This window comes from Scomber japonicus, chromosome 2 (genome assembly GCF_027409825.1).
Source record: "Scomber japonicus isolate fScoJap1 chromosome 2, fScoJap1.pri, whole genome shotgun sequence".
Lineage (NCBI taxonomy): Eukaryota > Metazoa > Chordata > Actinopteri > Scombriformes > Scombridae > Scomber > Scomber japonicus.
In genome coordinates this window covers 3,654,655-3,677,078 of record NC_070579.1, presented here as the reverse complement: position 1 = coordinate 3,677,078, position 22,424 = coordinate 3,654,655, and the positions used below count along the sequence as shown (strand labels likewise).

General features: G+C 41.3%; 2 protein-coding genes across 2 annotated transcripts in view; one reads left to right on the top strand and one right to left on the bottom strand.

Annotated features, from left to right (window-relative positions):
- Positions 1-13,930, bottom strand: part of LOC128376266 (E3 ubiquitin-protein ligase TRIM39-like) — a 230,296-nt gene extending 216,366 nt beyond the window's left edge. Inside the window, exon 1 of the mRNA XM_053336402.1 lies at positions 12,229-13,930. Within this exon, the coding sequence (XP_053192377.1) occupies positions 12,293-13,930 (1,638 nt within the window). The 3' untranslated portion in view covers positions 12,229-12,292. The remainder of the gene's footprint in view (positions 1-12,228) is intronic.
- The window catches only part of LOC128379418 (homeobox protein Meis1-like), a 79,031-nt gene that overhangs the window by 46,022 nt on the left and 10,585 nt on the right, over positions 1-22,424 (top strand). Inside the window, exon 8 of the mRNA XM_053339041.1 lies at positions 16,007-16,083. Coding sequence (XP_053195016.1) covers positions 16,007-16,083 — 77 coding nt within the window. The remainder of the gene's footprint in view (positions 1-16,006; positions 16,084-22,424) is intronic.

Below are 22,424 nucleotides of genomic sequence, written 5' to 3'. Positions count from 1 at the left end.
CCCATTATAGCTCCTGTCTCTTTAAGAAGCCCCCCCCCCCCCCCCTCGATGAGCCCACTCTGTCCTGATTGGTCAGCTGTAGTAGCAACTATAGTAGCAGCTGAATCACATCTGAGATATGCAAGTATAAACACCTTAGCAACCGCCTAGCAACCACATTCGCCTCTAGACAACAAGGGGCTTAGGCAAGATTGTCTTTGGGGCCCCTCTTTACTTTGCCTATTAAATTAAACTATAAACTGTATATATAGTTTAACTGTACATAAAACTATGAGAGCAACATGACAAGCCTTTGATATTGTTCTACCACAATGCGGCAAGAACATTCCTGTCGTCTATAAAACGGACATAATCCTCGCATGTCATTAAAACACAAAACAGGCATTTGTAGTAAACATGCCTTCATTCAGTAGATGTTCATTAATAATCATACCCTCAGATCTTAAATCAGAGGTCTCGACAGCATCCCCGAGGGTTACAATCTTTCTAAATTACAAAAAATGAGGGTGAGACTACTCTTGATGACATTGATGTTGGCAGTAAAACAACCCAACCAGCCAACAGCAGCCGTACAGTTCAAAATAACCTGAAAGGACGACAAAGCTCAGTCAGCACATAGAAACATGAATCCAGTCGATGTGAGGTGTGAATGAGTTTAAACACCAACTAACACTCTATTATACACAGATGTTATCTGTAATTCCTCCAATAAGAGGATTTACCAATTGCCTTGAGTGCACAAACAGAATATTTTCCAGAGTATAGAAAAGAGCTTTCCAGTGTCTGTTAAGTGGAACTGCCAGAATGACTGGAGGGATTTTTTTTTTTTTTTGCCGCTCTCAACTAGCCTTGACAATCTCCTGTAAAAACCCAAATATAATATATGAGAAACATGTGGTCAAATGTGACAAACTATAAAAATAGATTCCAGTTTGATAGTAGATTTAGCCGTAATGCTGTTGGCTCAGAAAGTGGCAGAACAGGAGCTCCACAAAGAGAAGTTGCTGTGATTGTCAGATATCTATAATAGAGAACAAATTCAATCTGAAAACATAATTTATAACTTCTGTGGTAAAAGATAAGAACATGTTTAAACAAATATGAAATGATGGGAATGTTTCAGTCGGTAATGTGTGGTTTCCCTGAAGATGTTTGTTTGTGTTTGTGAGGCAAAGAAACAAAGAAAAGAAAAAAGGTGAAACCAGCCAAGTCTCAGAGGAGAGAGTCTCTATGAAGGAGTTTATTAAAGACTCTTTTGTTTCACAGGCTGCTGCTGCTTGTTTGTTTGCCACCTTTCTTCTCATTGGTTGAATCTTTAATGGTTTTACTTTAGATTTTTGTTTTTTTCTCATTTCAAGTAACACAAAGGCGGCTTTTAAGAATAACATAGATATCAGAGAGCTTTAGAGAAAGGTGCTTCTTCTAATAAAGTAGATGGATCATATCGGGCTCGTAGATCGTTTAATTGATCGTGAATCCGCCTGCAGCTGTCAGACAAACGTTACTCTACATATGATTAAAGCTTCTTACTTTTCTTTAGGTTGATGTCATCACAACTTCATCCACTTTTACTCTTTACTGTTGTCGGGAATCATAGGTTGGGTGGATGTTTAGCAAGTCAATAAATACACTAGTCTGATTAAGCTTTAGTTAACCTGACTGAGCCACGTAAGTTAGCTTATGGTTCACCGTCTGTCAGCAGCAGTTTCATTATGGACAGAATTGGCTAATTTATCTGATAATAACTGTATCAAATACTTCTTAATTTTTCTGAATTTTACCATCATAACGTCCTTTCGGTCCTGTCACGATAACTACTTTTATTTGACGATTTATTGTCTCAGGAATAATCGCGATAAACGATATTATTGTCATTCGAAGATCATTTTATACCACTGATATAATGATAATATAATAGTATAATGAGTGGATGCTACACGCCATTATGTTTGGGGACAGAGTTATTTACCTTTAATTCTTCTGCAGTACTGATAAGTCCATATATAGACATGATGATGGATGATTGATTTATTGATTGATTGATTGATTGATTGACAGTTGTTACAGCCAACCAAATCCTGTACCACTGACCTGAGCTCTTCATTGGGTCAGAGCCTTTGATTGGCTTCTTGTCTACCAGCAATTTTCTTTATTTAAAAGAAAGAAAAGAAGAAAGAATTTGCGTATTAAGTGTAAAGGATGGGCCGGTGCTAACCTTAGCAACAACCTTAGTAACCAAGACTATGAATAACCTGTACGACTGTTTGTTGGCATGCGCAACCATTCTGACATCATCACGAGGAGGAAGTAGAAAGTAGACAAAGGAAGCCCTGATCTTTGACTTGCAGGCAGTATCTCTATATAATACATTCACCTCAAGACATGAAACTTGAATCATGTTTAACATCCAATATAAGTAAAATCTTAATCTGACCCTTTAATTAAAGTCAGCGTTGATGACTTCAGAATACAGAAAATAACTCTCATCCATCCTTGACTTGAATCTGTAAACATGAGTGATAATTAATGCGTGCTGAGAAAAACTCAATCACTGTGCATCACATGAGGACAAAACGCCTGCAGGAGCTTCTCTGATTGTAGATGATGAACTCGTATGTGAGGACCTCGACATGAGTCCTGTACTTCCTCTGAGCTCTGTTACTCTTTAAAAAATCATTCTGCACATCTGCAAGATGTAACTAAGCACATGAAGGGCGGAGGAGGCAGAATGACTGAATGTGAAGTAAAGGTCAGGGTCAGACTTTGAACCAACCGCGATAATAATAATGGAAAGAAGTTCTAATCAGAAAGCAGCGCAGCTCGTTGCAGCTGTTGGAGAAGCTTCTCGATTGGTGTCGTGTTCATTTCTGTTTACAGTGAACAGAAATCAGGATTAATACTGTCCACAAAAATGATTAAAAACAAGATTAAAACTAAATTGAGAGTAAACTTTGAAAGCAAAGACTGATGAAATGTAGGACAGTTTCCAACAATGAATTAAGAGAAACTCGTTATGTGAGAGACTGAAAAAGAGTTAATTACTCCATTCAGAAATGTCCTGGCACAAATATCTTTCCCATTAATAAATCATGACTGTAAAAAATCTTGATGTAAGCTTTTTATAAGCCTCCAGACATTTGTGGAAGTGTTCGTGATAGGCTTCTGATTGGTTAAACAATATCACTGCTAATCAAATCTCTTCTTCGGAGGCTGATTTAGCTGCTTGATCTGCTTTAAGATTAAGCAGCATCTCATATTTTAGTGACGTTGTGTTGTTCTGCCAGTAGGGCTGGATATCAGTACTTGATACCTTTTTTAAGGTATCGTCTGAAATAAGTCGATACCAAGTAGCATCAACATGATACCTGCAATCAATCCTTTTTGTATGGACACAATCATTGCAAGCGTTCTTGGGTTTAATGCATCATGAGATTGATGCACTGCCACAGCAGCTACGACCCTCAAATATTCCACCATTTGGGTTGATTTGACTTTGTGTCGCCGCTAGGACTGGATATCAGTACACGCTACCTTTTTAAAGTCTTGGCTGAAATAAATCGATACCAAATAGTCTCCCGTTAAACGATACCTGCAAACGATCCTTTTTGCACCCAGAGCTAGAAAATATGACTATTTCTCTGGACTTGCTCACAGCCAATCAACACCAGCGTTCTTGTATTCAATGCATCATGTGATTGGTCCACTGCCACAGCAGCTAAGACCCGTCTGTGGTGGTGAAGTCATGGTGAATTTGAGTTAGCGTGCTTAGCAGTTCAGCAGCTAAGATGCCTCCTAAACGCTGTAAAGTGAGTCTACACTACACACTGTTACACAACATAACAGACAGAGACCTACATGTGTTAATGGGAATCTAATAAAGGACTCAGCTGGTATCAGGATCACTTTAATGGTACTTGGATTGGTGGTTAGGGTTAGGGTTAGGATTTGGTACTGGTATCATGATAAATAAATAAAAACCCTGTCCTAATGAAACAGGTTCTTAGACTGTTAAACTGAAGTATTACTATCTACTATCTATCTACTACCTGACCAAACTGAGACTTCCTCTGCCTCGTTTGGATCTGACTGCGATTATTGTATTCAGAAATGTCCAAATGAATCGTAGCAAAGAGGAAAACCAAGCAGACTAAGCTCAGGTCTGAAAATCAGGCGCCAAAATTAAGACACAATAGGATTGGAAATTCTTAAGCACACAATCTGACAACAGGAATTTACTGTAAAATTAGCAACAAAATATTTAGTAATTCATCATTGCATTAATCCAGTAACTATTCCTGTTGAAGTGCCAGTAATTATTTAAATGTTTTTCTCATTTTAACTTTTTCTAAACTGGTAAAAACATATCCAGGCTTTAAAATTTTGTCTCACTGATTGACAACGTTGAAATAAAAAGCCCCCTGGTGGTTTATCTGTGTACTACATGCATCTGATCGTATACATCAGGTTTTTACACTGACGATGTAGAGCTCTCTGAAACTGGAGGTTCTAAAGCAGGGCTGCAACTACCTGTCAATTATTGTCTTTATCTTTTAATATCTCAATTATTTTCCAGATGAATCGTTGTAATATGTTGTAAAATGGGGTAAACTGTTTCCCGAAGCCCAAGATGATGTCCTTAAATGCCTCGTATTGTACACAACACAAAGATATTGGGTTCATTGTCATAGAAGACTAAAAGAAACTAGACAATATTGATATTTAAGAAGGTGGAATCAGAGAATTTAGGCTTTTTTTGTTGGCGAATTTCATTTTTGGCAACTAACTGATTAGTCTTCAAACCTTTTAAAGATCTATTCTCAAGATATTCTGACTTTGATGAGTGATAATAATCTAATTGTGGTTGCTTGTCATGAGTCTGTTGGTAAAAAGGAATTTAACCTACATTTCAGTCGTATTTGGAGATTCAGTTGCATCCAATGAAGTATTTTTGTTCCTGATGGAAGACTTTCTGAAGTGCCTCACATTGTTTCTTGGACTGTTTGTTCGAAAAAGTGGCCAAAAGCAAACTAAATGGTTTCTACAGGCTTGAGTTTTTTAAGACTCAAGTTGTCTGTAACTGATATTTTTGAACTGAGTCTTATTCAGTTTGAATTTGACCATTTTCAGGCCAAAGAAATACAAATCAGAGCCATGCTTTTCCTCTGTCTGCCAGGCGGTAAAAAGAACCAACTCAGAATCAGACATTTCTTCTAATTCTAGTTTTCTCTCTCTCGGAAAAACAGAAACATGTGCAGAGATTTGAAGAAAAACTGGTCAACGGTCCAATGAGGTCGGAGCATGTTTGGGTAAAATTTTTAAACGTTTTTCATGAACTAAATCTGGGTCTGGGATGTGACTTCCTGTGCTCCAGTCTCTCGAAAACGTGGCCCCGGCAGGACTGCAGTTGTGTAATCAGACCTGAGACTTATCGTGTCCGAGCGGCTCTGGGTTTGGTTAAAAAATAAAGGCCTCTGTGATCAGACGTTCATTTCCCCGCAGTGTGAGGAAGGCTGTTCTGCGGCTCCCTCACCCTGCAGAGAAAACATCATCCATTACCTCTGTGACAGGCCCCCCAGGGACCCCGGGGCCCGGCTCTCTGTGGGAGTCGCCTTTATTGACCTCTCTCACACACACACACTTACACATACACCCAAAAAATGTCCAGCATGTGGTCACATACATCACGGAGCAGCCTTTCTTCCCTGACAGCGTAAATGAGCGTCCGTCAGATAATGAAGCGAGGCCGACCAGACGGACAGATGGAGGGAAAGCTGCAAGCTGTCGGAAAGACAAAATCACATCTACGAAAACATTATTGAACCTGTTAAAGCAAAAAAAAAAAAAAAAAGAAGCTCAACGGGCGCCTGTTTTCTCTTAAATCTGCAAGAATCTGCAACGTTTCCCTGTTAAAACCTGAAGCCTCTGATCGTTTCTTAAAAATGAATCAATCGGGCAAAGAAATCTGGATGACTCCGACTGGACCAGTGCTGACATGCCTGTAACACACACACACACACACACACACACACACACACACACACACACACACACACACACACACACACACACACACACACACACACACACTCCAGCCATTAAATGAGTAGTAATTACAGCCTCTTAACAGTTTTACTAGGAACTAAACAACAACACCTCCCCCACATCACAGCGCAGCACACACACACACCACTGTGTGTTTGAAGGTGTTTAACATGCATTTACAGTCTGGCACTGAAGTGTGTGTGTGTGTGTGTGTGTGTGTGTGTGTGTCTGTGTGTCTGTGTGTGTGTGTGTGTGTGTGTGTGTGTGTGTGTGTGTGTTCCAGCTTCACATTTATATTCTGGAGCTCTACCTGAATATCTTTGCATGATTTCCAGTTAGAAACTCCTCATACTGGTCCTTTATGCAGCCGCTCAGTTCAGCCTCTGTCTGAAACAGGCCGTCTCTTTAACCCCCCCCCCCCCCCTCCCCCCAATGAGCCCACTCTGTTCTGATTGGTTCTACGTAAACTAACTAACTATAGTATTTTACTAATTAAAACTATACTATATACTATATACTATAATATACTATGTACTTTACTATGTACTAGAATATACTATACTCTATACTATATACTATATACTATAGTATAAACTATACTATACTATATACTATACTATATACTATACTATACTAATATACTATAATATACTATGTACTAGAATATACTATACTCTATACTCTATACTATATACTATAGTATAAACTATACTATACTATATACTATACTATGTACTATACTACACTATACTCTATACTCTATGTACTAGTATATACTATAATCTATACTATACTATATACTAGTCTATACTATACCATGTACTAGTACATACTATACTCTATACTATACTATACTACTATACACTATACTATATACTTAACTATGTACTAATACATACTATACTATACTATACTATATACTATACTACTATACACTATACTATATACTATACTACTACTACTACTATACTATACTACTATACACTATACTATATACTATACTACTACTACTACTACTACTGCTATACTACTATACTATACTACTATACTATATACTATACTACTATACTATATACTATACTACTACTACTATACTATACTATACTACTCTACTCCTCCTAGCTGTCTTCCTTCAGGCTTCAGGCAGTGAAGCTGATCTCAGACCAGCCTCTGGGCGTTGGGGTTGGGCCAGGCTCCGTGGTCGGGTCGCCTCCCTGCTAACAGGATTATAATTTTATAATGAGCAGGTGGCTCCAGATTAAAACCTCCAGTGGAAACTCTGAAATTAGACTTGGAGGTGGAGCAGCATGTGGGTTTTCTTTTTTTTATTTTTTTTTTATTTCACCATGCTGCATGCGGTGAAGGAAGATCCAGCCGTTTCATACATTTAACTCGTTCTCATGCGTGACGTTTTTATATGACAGTGAGAGCCGCTCAGAGGTCGGAGGTCACAGCGTTTTTAGATGACATGATGTTGGATGTGTGCGTGTTACTCTGTCGGCTCACATGCTGCTTGTAAAACGGCTTTTATTCCTCTTTCCTCCTCTTGTTTTTATAAAATCATCTTCTGTTGCTGCGGAACAATCGGAGCGCCTCCCTCAGATTAAAGCTTCCACTTTTCGAGACTGTGAAGAAGAAGAAGAAAAAAGAAGAAACCTCAGTGATTATCGCGCTTTGTGGCAAATTAGATGCAGTTTAGGCCGATTACCTGCTATCAGATCAGAGGGGAAACACGGCTCTCCTGGCAGCGGGATGAGCGAGTCGGAGCGAAGACAAACATCAAAGAGTCTTCCTCCTGGTTTCCACTGCAGAGAGAGAAGGATGTGGTGGATCTTCTGCTGTTGGCTCGAGGCGGTTCGACTGGCTACCGTGTGGCGGTGAATTCTTAAATAGCAGGAGAAGGAGGAGGAGGAGGAGGAGGAGTAGTAACCTTCCTACTTCATCGTGTGTGTTTTCTCCTCCTTGTCCTCGCTGTCCTACTTCTTTATGCTAATGTCTTGGTTCGACTCGGCTGAAGAGGAAACAAATGCATCAGCTGAGGTTTAAATGAGTCAGATAAGGATTTCGTCACATGCCAGGGAGAGTGAAGGAGGAAGGAGGAAGTATTTAACCCTCCTGTTGTGCTTGAGTAGGAAGGAAGGAAGGAAGGAAGAAGGAAGAAAAAGGAGGGAGAGAAGTAGGAAGGAAGGAAAGGAGGGAGGAAGGGAGGAGGGAAGGAAGGAAAGAAGAAGGAAGAAGGGAAGGAAGGAAGGAAGGAAGTAAAGGAAGAAAAAGGAGGGAGAGAAGTAGGAAAGGAGGGAGGAAGGAAGGAGGGAAGGAAGGAAGGAAGGAAGGAAGGAAGGAAAGGAAGGAAAGGAAGGAAAGGAGGAAGAGAGGAAGAAAGGAAGGAAGGAAGGAAGAGTCAAAACAGATGGGTCAATTTGACCCGGGAGCACAACAGGAGGGTTAAAGGCTTCATTGGAGTAAAAGTGACAAAAAATACTCTTTAACAAGTTTAATTATTTAGTTTTTGCAGCTTTATGCTCCAACAGGTTGATTCATTTCACTTTAAATGATGTTTCTTATATTTCCATCTAAAATCTGAACATGCAAAACAACTTTATAATAATACCAGACATCAAATATGTAACATTACTGGCTTCATCTGTCCACTTGGTTATATTCATTTTCCTTTTTTTCTATTTACAGAATATTTAACAAAGAAAGAGAAAGAGCAGATGGTGTTTTATTGACTATTTACTGTTTTTAAGCAAGTTGAATTATTTGGTACAAAGTTTTTATGGTTACACCACTTAGACATTTTTACCATAATCCTCTAATATATTCTCTCTAAATGGATTAAAAGCAGAAATTTGATGCTGGGTCCACAAAAAAAGAATGTGTGAAGTTATTCATACGTTTATTTTCACATTTTAACCCTTTAAATTTAAACTAAACCACATGGACACTAACAAACCCTTCATTGACCCTTATAACGCCTTAAAATTGCGATATTAGAAAGTCTCTCTCTCTCTCTCTCTCTCTCTCTCTCTCTCTCTCTCTCTCTCTCTCTCTCTCTCTTTTATTAATCTACAGTTTTCAGTTCAGACTTGAAACTAATTTCGAAATATTTCAGGTTCGACGTCGTTAAAATTTCCGTCCTGACTTGTGCGTAATCGTGACTCAGGCGGTTATTCATGCGTGCCGAGCTGCCATCAGATTAACGTAAAGGGTTGCGTGTCTGAAAGGGGCTTAAGAGTGGGGGGGGGGGGGGGGGGGGGGGGATATGGCAGACTGTAGATAGGACTGACTTGGACCTTCTTTTTTTTTTTTTTTTGTTGAAACCTAAAAGAAAATGTGCTCCTACAGCTGCTGCCGCTTTGTATGAGACGTTTTTTCTCCACATATTTCCCCCTAAAAATGTAGCCGGAAATGTCAAAAGACTCTGAAAATGGAAAGTAAAGTAGCAGAACTCTTGGAGCATGCAAGACTTCACTTATTATATTTAATAGTTTGGTTTCAGCAGACCCGTCTTCATCTTCTTCTCCTGAACTTTAAACCTTGAATCATGTGTTCTCCTGTGTTTTGGATGTTCTCCCTCCCTCTCTTTCTCTTCCTCTCTCTCTCTCTCTCTCTCTCCACACAGTGTTTTAAATGAGTGTGAACTTTTAGCAGCGCTACGTGTTACCTCCAGTGTGAAAATAGCTCCTGAAAGTGCTGTTATCTGGGTCAGGGACAGGCAGCAACGTGCCGCGGAGGATCTGCAGCAGCTGGTTTCAGTCAACAGATGAAGCAACTCTCACTGACTGTCAGCTGTTGCAGTGAAACGTTATTTATTGTTCTCGAGGCTGCGTAACCTTTCGTGAACTTTCCCTCTGCTGCAAACACTCACACTGTTTATTTAAAGCTGGTTCTTGTATCTAATGATGTGTAGACACGGTTCAACAACTCTGCTCCTACTGTAGATCTCTTCTTTATATTCGTTTTTAATGTTAAACCTGAAGTTATTTAACATTATCATTCATTAGTTCATCGTGTTTCTGTCCACCTGCTGAATGTAAAGTCCAATATTCTCTCTTTTTTAGTTTTTACTCTCTACCAACTCCTGAGGGAAATATCTAAATGCTCCACTATGTGTTACCAAATCATTACAGACGGCTAAATTAACCCAATAAACCTACTGATGGTTTATATGTGACAATAGTTCTGCTATGGAGCCAAGATGGCGTCCGTTGATTTGAGACATAAAATACTGATTACAGTTGCTTTAAGTCTTCTAAAGGTTGATTCCACATATGACTTTTATCAACTACAACTACTGGACCTAATCTTAATTAGTGCCACAGGTGCGGGCATCTCTTAATCTTCTCCATACTTATTCTTCCGCCGGCACGTAACTCGTCCCGCAGCTTTGAGAAAACCCGATAATATATACATCAAAACGTGCGGCTCCATCGGGAAAGAGGTGCTCTGACTTTTGGTGTTGAAATTCCAATTCTTTCCCCCATTGAAAATGAATGGGATTTTTTTTTTTAAACCCACAAAGTTTCATCTTTGTTCAGAGTCACCTAGCTCTCTCATACCTGCACGTAGAAATGTAATTCAAACTTTAAAACGGAGGACAACTTGTGCTCTCTCCACAACACCAAACTGTTTTTACATAACATGTAAACTTTTCAAACTATGAGCAGTCAAATGAGGAGTGGAAATCACTTTTCCTTCAAAGTTAGAGTGGAAGCGTCAGTTAGCTTGAGTGCGAGAAGCAGTGAAAGATAACCATAATTTTAATTTTTAACTCGAGCTCACGGCCAAACCGTAAAAAGGAGACAAATAATTTTTTGTCAAAATGTAGACATAGGTGTTGGGATTCATAAAATGTGACGTTGACAGGCGGGGTCTGCACAAAATTTAAACGGGGGGGCTGAGACCGGCAGCAATACCTGTCTCACTCCTCATTGACTCTAATGTAATCGTCTTTTTTTTTTCAAAAGAATCTCACTCTGTGTTCACACTGAGCTTACTCGCTCATTTTAAGGAATATGTGAATAAAATAAACACTGTCAGAATCTGCCGGCTTCTGTGTCTCTCACGGTGTTTTCGGTTTTTGGACAGGAGTTACGGTTTTCTCACAGTTTGCAATTGTTCGGGACCTTGTCAGAAGCCAAATTCTGGGGGGATTTTGAGACATTTTTCCAAGCAGATTCTCACATCACCGTAGCAACCATAGGACCTTAGCTGCCCTTAGCAACCGTAGGGCCTTAGCAACCTGTCGCTGGGCAGAAACTGAGGTACTTTTTTGTGATTGGCTAATTCTTCCTGTCTGTCTGTTTTGCCAGTTAACCGAGCTAGCAGCTTAAATTTGATCTAAGCAAAGTCGAGCCGAGTAGAGCTAGAACTGTATAGTGAAAAGGCGCCATTAATCTTTAAGCCAGCCATGTTATAATTGACATTATGAGGACTTGAAAGATTCAAGACTGTAAAAATGTATGTCCACACAACATGAATGATACCAGTTATACACATGATACGGTTTTACACCTTAATCTACACACTCTGTTGTTTCATGTGTTAACTTCAACTTTGAATACATCACATTTGTTTTAAGTTGAATTACTTCTTCTTACTGTGACCATTGGAGGCTCTAGAACTGTTTGGTAAGGTTAAATCCAGCCTTTAGTGTCACTGACCAGTTTTCTTTGTGTCCCTTACGATTATTGATGGGAACCAATGGACTAAACCAGCTAACTGTACATAATACGGCTCAGGAAAATTGCGTCACACCCACATACACCATGCACCAGGAATGAAGACTTCAGTCTGTGCTTGTGCCTTTATTGTTGTGTCATTACATCATACATCAAAAAATAATATATTCTTCATATATTGTCCATCACTGTCAAAACATTAGCTTAAAATTCAGTTTGACATATTTGGTATCTTTGCAAACTTTGAGATGAACACTAGATTTTAGATTTCAGTTGTGCCACACGTGTGTTTGTCATGATGGATCCATCACCAGTGAAGAGGTTAATGAATCAATCATGGAGGGACACTGAAGCAGTAAAGAGACACGTTTAAGGTCAATTCCAACATACATGAAATAATTATATTATAAATCATAAAAGAATGTCTGCATTAATCATTATTGATGGAAACAAGTTCACACTGTACATTACTGCTGAATATACATTTGTTACCATAATTAACTGAATCTTTTCATTTAGAATTGATCAGTTTTGGTCTAATAATCAATCAGCATCCTGGTATTGACTCAGACAGTTTGATTGACAGGACAGATGATCAGAGGGGCGGAGTTTATACCACCATCATTTTTATAGGGATTGAAGTATGGGTAGAGTTTCTCAGTGAAGGAGCAGTCAGTAAAGGAGTAGATAAGAGCTGCAGCATCTACGTCATAAAAGGAGACCAGACCCTCCTCATAATCCACAAACACCCCCACCTTCTGAGGACGAGACTTCAGAGAGAGACGGACTGTAGGGCTAGTACAACCCATGTACTCATTTCCATTTCTCAAACATATAGTCCAGTAACCAACCTGAGGTCTCGTTTTGATGATTCTCTTCCTGTTGATCGACTCTTTGACCACTCCTAAAGCCCAGCCAGTCTTCTCTTTAACTTGAACCTCAAAGTAAAATTTGTCTGAAGAGAAACTCTTTCCTAACACACAGTGACAAAGAGAAAATCTCTCTGGGTTGTTTGGGAGATTCTTCTTCACATCACCACAGTAAACTTGTTTCCCATCATCAGACAGGATGAGTTTAGGATGTGCTGTATCAGGATCAAGAGTCACATCCACTGCATACTGCTGGACCCTCTTCAGCTCAGTCTCAAACAGCTTCTTCATCTGTTTACTGAGCGTCTCCTCCAGCTGAGCCACAGATCTCACCACAGTCCCCTCATATGATGGATGGACACTGACCTCTGTCCAGTCTTTGGTGGGTGGAGCAGCTTTCAGGGACGGGAAGTGTTGGAGGAAGTGGAAGTAGTCTTCAGAGTGTGAGAGCTTCTCCACCTCAGAGCTTCTCTTCTTCAGCTCAGAGATTTCCTGTTCCAGCTCTCTGATGAAGTCTTCAGCCTGTTTCTCTGTTGTTCTTTGCTTCTCTTCAATCGTCTCAATGAGCTCATTCAGGCTTCTCTCAACAGACTCCTTCAGAGCGGTGAAGACCTGAACACTTTCTGCTTTCTCTCTGTCTGCAGCTTCCTCACTGAGGTCAACTGAGTGTTTGATCTCTTGAATCTTCAGTCGTCTCTTCTGGATCATCTCCTGAATTTCAGCCTCTGTCTTCCCCAGCTCTGCCTTCTTTCCTTCATATTCTTCTTTCAGAGGAACAAACTCATGTGTCTTGTGGTCTAAAACAGAGCAGAGCATGCAGACACATGTCTGGTCGGTCTTACAGAACAGCTCCAGAGGTTTATCGTGCTTCATACACATCCTGTCTTCCAGGTTCTCCACAGGGTCCATCAGCTGATGTCTTTTCAGGACTGACTTTGTCAGATGAGGCTCCAGGTGAGTCTGACAGTAGGAGGTCAGACACACCAGACAGGACTTCAGGGCCTTCAGTTTGGTTCCAGTACAGACGTCACAGGGAACTTCTCCTGGTTTGGCAGCTTGTTGCTCTGAGCTGCTGCTGCTGGTTTTCTGTTGAGCTTCCTGTCTGAACTGAGAAACAACCTCAGAGAACAAAGTGTTGATGTGAAGTTCAGGTCTTGTGTTGAAAACCTTTTTACACAGTGGACACAGGTACTGGACATTACTGTTCCAGTGTTGATTGATGCAGTTTTTGCAGAAGTTGTGTCCACATGGTGTGCTGACTGGATCAGTGAACACATCCAGACAGATGGAGCACAGAAACTGATCTTCAGATAGCAGACAGCTGGCAGCAGACATATCTACACATGTAGAGAGAAAGAAGAGAAGGTCATTTTTATTGTATTTGATTAAAAATTAAAGATGTACAGTTAATGTTTAATTATAGTTCCTGATATTAGGTAAAATAATGTAGAATTAAACATGCCATGTTTCAATTGGGCTGGAGAGACACTTTCTTCAAATTGAGCTGTGAGCAATCTTAACCGTTTAATCAGAATTGAAAAGTATTAACAGATTATCTCCAGGATTTCACAGCCAGGTTAAAGTCTTTGTTCTCCTTTAATGTTGGACGTGTGCTGGTTTGTACAAACTACAGTCAGAGACTCATCTGCAGCTCTTTATCTAACAGCTCATTGTGGCTGTTTGTGCTTTTACTATTACTCAATACAATCTGATCCACTGATAAAATATCACAGAATATGTTCATATCTTGTTGTAGAGAAGACTTATTATTGAAGAATCTCACTGCTAACAAAGCTTTTGCTAACTTGGTGACAAAACACTTTTTATTTCCTGTTGCTGCTTCACAATAAAAGTGTCCTGCTAGTTCACCAGTGAAAAGCTTTTAATGTGAAACAGCTACAGGAAACAGAATGTGTCTGTAGGAAGTGATCAGTAAAAAGTCAAAGATCAGGAAATAGCAGTGAAGCTAAACTCCAAACCACAGAGGTTCAGTTCCACTTTACAAAAGTCCTGAGAACTGACAGAGACTTAAAAACACTTAAAGTGTTTTTACTGAGTCTGTAAAAGCAGCTGCAGTTATACTGTAAACAATCTCACAAGTGTCAGTATGAAATGAAAAGAGATGAACTTCCTGTCTCCTGTGTTAAAGCTGGTTGTTGAAACATTAAATATGATCAGTTGTACTCACCAGTGTTTGGCAGAGACTCTGCTGTGTTGTTGAGAAAGACTTGATGAACTCAGTTTAATTTATATTTGGACAGAAGTGGAGAGACTCGACTGCAGCTCTGCTGTCCTCTGATTAATGTTAAGTTTCATTTCCTCAAAGTGACGTTGAAGCTTTCTGTCTCATATTCCAGTGTTGCCTTTCATCTTACTGTAGATCTGTCAATGATTAACAGGTGTATTGTGAGATATCAAGGAGTAAAGGTTGTTCTTTATCTAACAGGTGGAAGGAGTTACACATGTGAAAAGGTGTTGCTCAGTTTAATAATGTGTGTTGAAAGTTTGAGAACAAACACACGCTGCTTTAGATTTAAAGTAAAAGTTGTAGACAGCCAAACTCTGAACTTTGCAGGCAGCCAGTTTTTGCTTCTTTTTCTCTGCTTCACAAATCAAATTGAGTTCAACAAATGTATTCTGGTCAAAGTTTAAGTTAAACTGAATATGTATCATTCTTTTGTGGTTACACCATTTGACATTTTCAGGAGCATTCAGTCTTACTTTTGGTCAAAAATGGTGCAAATGTCATTTAAATGATATAAAACCAACAAAAATACTAAATGTACATTTTGACAAACGTGATGCTGCTTTTATAACTAGTTTAACTGATTTATGAATTCATCATCTTGCCAACCTTTATTTATCACTGAGCCATTTATACAGAAGCAACTACAGTGATTCACACACATAAAGAGAATACATACTGTACACACACACATACACACACACATATATATAAAGTATCGTATACAGTCTCACATAACCACAAAGACTCTTGGGATCAAGATGCAGCCTCAAGCTTGTTCTGTTAGAGAAACAACACACACACACACACACACACACACACACACACACACACACAAACACACACACACAGTCTAATTAACAGGACTCTCTCCACTTGGCTTCCCTCTCTAATTGGCTCACCACTTCTTCTCTCCATTAATTATGCTCCATCTCATATTCCCTTAATGAGTCTAGCCCCGCCTCCCTTCTTTAACGCTAATTAGCTGCTGCTGCTTTAAGGCTCTCACGCCAACAACAACAACAACAGGAGGAGGAAACAACCTTGTGACGTGTGTGTGTGTGTGTGTGTGTTTGTGTGCTGGAGCGTGTGTGTGTGTGTGTGTGTGTGTGTGTGTGTGTGTGTGCTGGTGTGCTAACGTGCTGCTGCTTTTTGTCCCTCTGCAGCACCCGTACCCGTCGGAGGAGCAGAAGAAGCAGCTGGCGCAGGACACCGGCCTCACCATCCTGCAGGTCAACAACTGGTGAGTCGCTGGCGTTGATGATGACGACGCACTCTTGTTGTGTTTGTGACCTCAACCCCCCCCCCCTCCCCCCTTTCCCCTATCCCCTGCCCCCCCCCCCCCTCCTCCAGGCAACCTGATGCTAATGATTTGAATGATTAATTCCTGTGGGGTTGCCCTGTCTGCAAATATCCCCCAACTACAGTTGCAGAGGGGAGGAGGCAGTTAATTGGGGAGTTAATTGGAGCTTGGAGGGTAGAGGGGGGGGGGGGGGGGGGGGTAGAGACCTGTAGGATGTTTTTACTGGTGTGTCCTGTTTACTGGTACAGAAATGGAAACCTCAGCACATTTCATTGTTGGGGATCTAACGGTTGTTTGTACAGATGAGAGTTTCTTCAAAGCTTCTTTTTTTTTAAGTTTTTTGGCATTTTTCAAACTTTTTGTAGAAGAGCAGGAAGTTTATCTTAAATTCAAGCACAGGTTTAGTTCATCCGTCATTTCAGGTAGAGCTTCCTTAATGAGCTGGGAACTATTGTGGTGAAAAAAAAAGTTCAAAAAGAAACAAAACTGGAGAGATGTTTCTTTTCGTGGACAATGCAGGAAGATGAAAACACAATTAAAACATCCTAATCGTCACTACTTTCATTGACTTGGGTGATAATTTGTACTTAATGCTTCATGGATCGGGTCAGTTTGGACAGGTGTGATTATTCGCTGCCATTCAGATATTTGAAATGGTTTCCAAACTGTAGCCTGAATACATTTTGACCAGTTTGTCCATCAACATATTTTCCTCTGATCTTAAATTCGACTGTGACTCCGGGAAGCCGAATCATGCAAGATCGGTGGTTTGATTCCCGGCTCCTCCAGTCTACATGACGATGTGTCACTGGGCAAAAAACTGAACCCCAGATTAAATGAATGTGACATGTAGTGTAAAAGAGTATATAAGTACAGTCCATTAACCATTTTACCATTTAATTCATAATTTCTGCTTTTTTAACTCAAAAATGATTGATAGTTTAATTGAAATGAGGCCTATGTCGACCATAATTTACAAAAAAATAAGTGTAAAACTGTGCTTAGTTGTCTAAAATGGTCTAACACAGAATTGGGTACTCATATTATATTTATATACTTATTATATTTACACTTTATTAACAGTCAAACCAGTCACCTGGGAGGACAAAAGTTGCAAGATCAATGGTAGGTCTGTGTATCGATACTCAATACCTTTTAATCACAGACTGTATAGAAGAAATGGACGTAACATCCGTGACGTCACCCATTGGTTTGTAGACTGCTGCTCGGAAGCCAATAGTTTCAGATCTTTTCAGTTTCAGGTGCATGCTGGGAAAAATAAAAACACAGATTCTACTTATATGGGCATGAGGCGGGGCCATGGGCGGAGCGGGGAGGTTGCTATGGTTGCGAGGGCTGGATCTGGAGGACATTGGTCAATCAACCTGTCAATCAGGACGTAGCCACGCCCTAATGCATACCCTGCTTTATCGTCACATATAAAATCAGGGAGGCCAAAATGTCCCAAATGAACATCATACTGCATTGAAGAAGGCTTTAAACTAGCGATTGAGACCATAAACACATTTTGAAAACGTTTACTGAGGTTAGAAATCAAGTGAGAAGTTGGTGAATTCTCCATTGACTTGTATAGAGACGGTCGCCCCCTGGTGGCCTTTTGATAGAATGCAGCTCTAAGTTACTTCCTGGTTGGCCTCATTTCAGAAGACCAGAACTCCCCACCTCGATATCAACCGAAATAAATCGATACCAAGTGGTGGCGAAACGTCTCCTGTCAATCGATCCTTTTTACCCCCAGAGCTAGAAAACATGACTATTCATATGGACGAAGCGTTGGTTGATTTAATGTGACGTGTGATTATCTGAAAGTCTTGATAATATGAAGACTTTGACAATGTATTAGTGTAAAAATCATATCATGTAGAAGTTTAAGGAGTTGGTGGCTTTTATGTAATTTAATGCTTCTCAGTTGGTATCAGTCTCACTTTAAGGAAACTTCCCAGTTAGCATGTCCATGTGGGCCCACAGGGGTTAAATGGGGGCTTGAACTGGGCAAATTTTTGTCCCAAATTTAGTCCCACATGGTCCCAGACACATGTGAAGCCCATGTGGGACGACTGCATGGTCCCATTTAAGGTCCATATAGGCAAACATACATTGATCTCACCCAGTTGGGCTCCACCTGCAACCCAGTCAGAACCTACACGAAGCCCATATGGGCAAACACAGGTGGGGTTACCATGGAAACTGTGGCCAAACCCACTTGGGGACCCATCTTACAGCCCAAATGTAACCCTTATGGTCCCACATGGTCATGCTGGCTGGGTTGGATCCGTACTGGTTTCATTATTTTTAGCTATTTGTCGGGTTGTTTTTATTAGTTTCAACGTTGCTAAGACCGTTGCTAAGGCTGTTGCTAAGGCCGTTGCTAAGGCCTCTGTCTATGTGTCGGATCGGATTTCGTACGGCGGATTTGAGAAGTCGGCTTTTCGAGACGATAACGAGAAGAACAGTGGTGAGATCCTGCAGCTGGAGGTTTGATTGATGACTCACTGCGAACTTCGGATGATTTCTTTTTTTTTTTTTATTTCTACTCTTTCTTTTTTTTTTTTTTTTTTTTTAATGTCACGCTGCCGTTAAACATGATTTCGTGAAACTCGCATTAAAGCGGCGGCAGCACGAACCGTCTGAGACTAAACAAGACTCAGGTTTCACAAACATGGAGACGTTCAAACAGCTGCTTTACACTCAACATGAGGACCAAGAGTTCTTATCATAAAACCATCTTTAGTCATCACTTCCTCTCCTCCTCCTCCTCCCTTCTTTTCTCCTCCTCTCCTCCTCCTCCTCCCTTCTTTTCTCCTCTCCTCCTCCTCCTCCCTTCTTTTCTCCTCTTCTTCTGCTCCTCCTCCTCCCTTCTTTTCTCCTCTTCCTCTCCTCCTCCTCCCTTCTTTTCTCCTCTTCATTTGTCTTTTCTTTTCTCCTTCTTCTCTCTTCTTCCTCTCCTCCTTTTTACTCCTCTTCCCTTCTTTCCACCCTATATTGTTTCCTCTCTTCCTCTTTTCTCCTCTCTTCCCACCTCATTCTGTTTTCCCTCCTCCTCCCTTCTTTTCACCTCAATTTTATTTCATCTCCTCTTTTTAACTCCTTTCCCGATGTAATTCCTCCTCTTCCCTCAATTTTGTTCCCTCTTCTCTTCTTGGTGTTTCCTCATTTTGTTTAGTCTCCTCCTCCCTTCTTTTCTCCTCTTCTTCTCCTCCTCCCTTCTTTTCACCTCTTTTTAACTCCTCGTCCTCTCCTCTTTCAACCTCTCCCTCTCTTCCCACCTCATTTCAGTTTCTCTTCTCCTTTCAACTCCTCTTCCTTTCCTCTCCTCTCTTTGCCCTCCTCCTCCCTTCTTTCTTCCTCTTTTTAACTCCTCGTCCTCTTCTCCACCTGGTGTTTTCCTCCTCTTTCCTTCTTTTCTCCTCTTCTTTGCTTGTTTTTCCTCTTCCTCTCTTCTCCCCTCAATTTTATTTCTTCTCTTCCTTTTAACTCCCTTCCCTCTTCTTCCCTCATCTTGGTGTTTTCCTCCTGTTCCATTCTTCCTCTCTTCTTCCTCTCTTCTTCCTCTCATCTTCCTCTCATCTTCCTCTCTTCTTCCTCTCTTCTTCCTCTCCTCTTCCACTCTTTTATCTCTCCACTTCCTCTGTCTTTCCGGTCTTCCTCTCCTCTTCCTCTGTCTTTCCTCTCTTCTTCCTCTCCTCTTCCTCTTTTTCCTCTGTTCTTCCTCTCCTCTTCCTCTCCTTTTCCTCTCTTCTTCTTCTCTTCCTCCTCTCTTCTTCCTCTCTTTTCTTCTCTTCTTCCTCTCTTCTTCCTCTCCTCTTCCACTCTTTTATCTCTCCACTTCCTCTGTCTTTCCGGTCTTCCTCTCCTCTTCCTCTGTCTTTCCTCTCTTCTTCCTCTCCTCTTCCTCTTTTTCCTCTGTTCTTCCTCTCCTCTTCCTCTCCTTTTCCTCTCTTCTTCTTCTCTTCCTCCTCTCCTCTTCCTCCTCTCTTCTACCTCTTCTTCCTCTCATCCAGTAGAGAAACGGTGAACTTCTCCTTTAATAAACCTTCTTATAGTTTTTTAATCCTCGTTAAACAGCGTCTGAGTCCTGATGACGCGCTGCAGGTCTGTTGGCCTCTGAAGCCATTAACCCCCGCGCCCCCCCCCCCCCCCCCCCTCGAATATTTGGCTGTTACCGTGGCAACGCCTCCGGAGCGGCCCGCAGTGTTTTTCCCTGATTCTGCAGATTCGGAGTAAATGAGGCTGTAAATGAAGCAGACGGGCGTGTGTGTGTGTGTGTGTGTGTGTGTGTGTGTGTGTGTGTGTGTGTGTGTGTGTGTGTGTGTGTGTGTGTGTGTGTGTGTGTGTGTGTGTGTGTGTGTGTGTGTCTCTCTCTCTGTGTGTGTGTGTGTGTGTGTGTGTGTGTGTGTGTCTCTGTGTGTCTCTGTGTGTGTCTGTGTGTGTGTGTGTGTGTGTGTGTGTGTGTGTGTGTCTCTCTCTGTGTGTGTGTGTGTGTGTGTGTGTGTGTGTGTGTGTGTGTCTCTCTGTGTGTGTGTGTGTGTGTGTGTGTGTGTGTCTCTGTGTGTGTGTGTGTGTGTGTGTGTGTGTGTCTCTGTGTGTGTGTGTGTGTGTGTGTGTGTGTGTGTGTCTCTGTGTGTGTGTGTGTGTGTGTGTGTGTGTGTGTGTGTGTGTGTGTGTGTGTGTGTGTGTGTGTGTATATTTGCAAACACAGGTGTTACAATGCAGGTTGCTCATATACACACAGCTCTTCTTCCCTTCTCCTTTCACTCTTTCTTTTGGGGCTTCCTTTCCTCCTCCTCTTCCTGCTCTCCTCCTCTCTCCTCCTTTCTCCTCTTCTCTCCTGTTCCTTCTTTACTTTTTTCCTCTTCCTCTCTTCATTTTGTTTCCTCTTCTCCTTTTTTCTTCTCCTCTCTTCTTTCCACCTTTTTTTGTTGCCTCTCTTCCTGTCTTCTTCTCCTCTTCTCTTCTTCCTCTCCTCCTTTTTACTCCTCTTCCCTTCTTTCCACCTTATTGTGTTGCCTCTCTTCCTCTCTTCTTCTCCTCCTCTCTTCATTCATCTGTCTTCTTCTGTCACCTTCTTTACTTTTCTCCTCTTCCTCTCTTCCCCCTCACTCATTTTTTTCCCTCTCTTCTTCTCCTTCTCTCTTCTTCCTCTCCTCCTTTTTACACCTCGTGCCTTCTTTCCACCTTATATTGTTTCCTCTCTTCCTCCTCTTCTCCTCCTCTCTTCCTCTCTTCTTCTCCTCCTCTCCTCCTCTCTTTCCTCTGATCAGACGAGCATCTCATCGTCATGGAAACTTTGTGTCTTTAATTTAAATCTAAACTTTTATTGTGTCCAGTTAAATGTTCAATTCAGGTGTTCATTACTTTCTCTGTGTGTGTGTGTGTGTGTGTGTGTGTGTGTGTGTGTGTGTGTGTGTGTGTGTGTGTGTGTGTGTGTGTGTGTGTGTGTGTGTGTGTGTGTGTGTGTGTGTGTGTGTGTGTGTGTGTGTGTGTGTGAGATGGAGGCAGTTGGTGTAAATGGCATTTTCATGGCAAACAGCTGGCCTGGTTTATTTAAACACACCCGGGGTGAAGAGGAGGAGTGTGTGTGTGTGTGTGTGTGTGTGTGTGTTCGTATGTGTGTGTGTGTGTGTGTGTGTGTGTGTGTGTGTTTGGGAGGGGGGGGGTGGACTGACCTGCGAATGACCGAGTGTGGGAGGGGCTTAGTGACTGGTTTACAAGCTGTGTGTGTGTGTGTGTGTGTGTGTGTGTGTGTGTGTGTGTGTGTGTGTGTGTGTGTGTGTGTGTGTGGGGATTGTGGTTGAGCTGCTTTGTTTAAAACCTCAGGAGATCGTCTGACTGTACAGAATATAGACCTCTTCATCTTATCCTCCTCCTCTTCCTCCTCCTCTTCATCTTATCCTCCTCTTCCTCCTCCTCCTCCTCCTCTTCCTCCCCTTCTTCCTCCTCCTCCTCCTCTTCATCTTATCCTCCTCCTCCTCTTCCTCCTCCTCTTTCTCCTCCTCCTCTTCATCTTATCCTCCTCCTCCTCCTCTTCATCTTCATCTTATCCTCCTCTTCCTCCTCTTCCTCTTCCTCTTCCTCTTCATCTTATCCTCCTCCTCTTCCTCTTCCTCCTCCTCTTTCCCCTCCTCCTCTTCCTCTTCTTTCTCCTCTTCCTCCTCTTCCTCCTCCTTGTCTTCCTCTTCCTCCTTTTCCTCCTCCTCCTCATCTTCCTCCTCCTCATCTTCATCTTATCCTCCTCCTCCTCTTTATCTTATCCTCCTCCT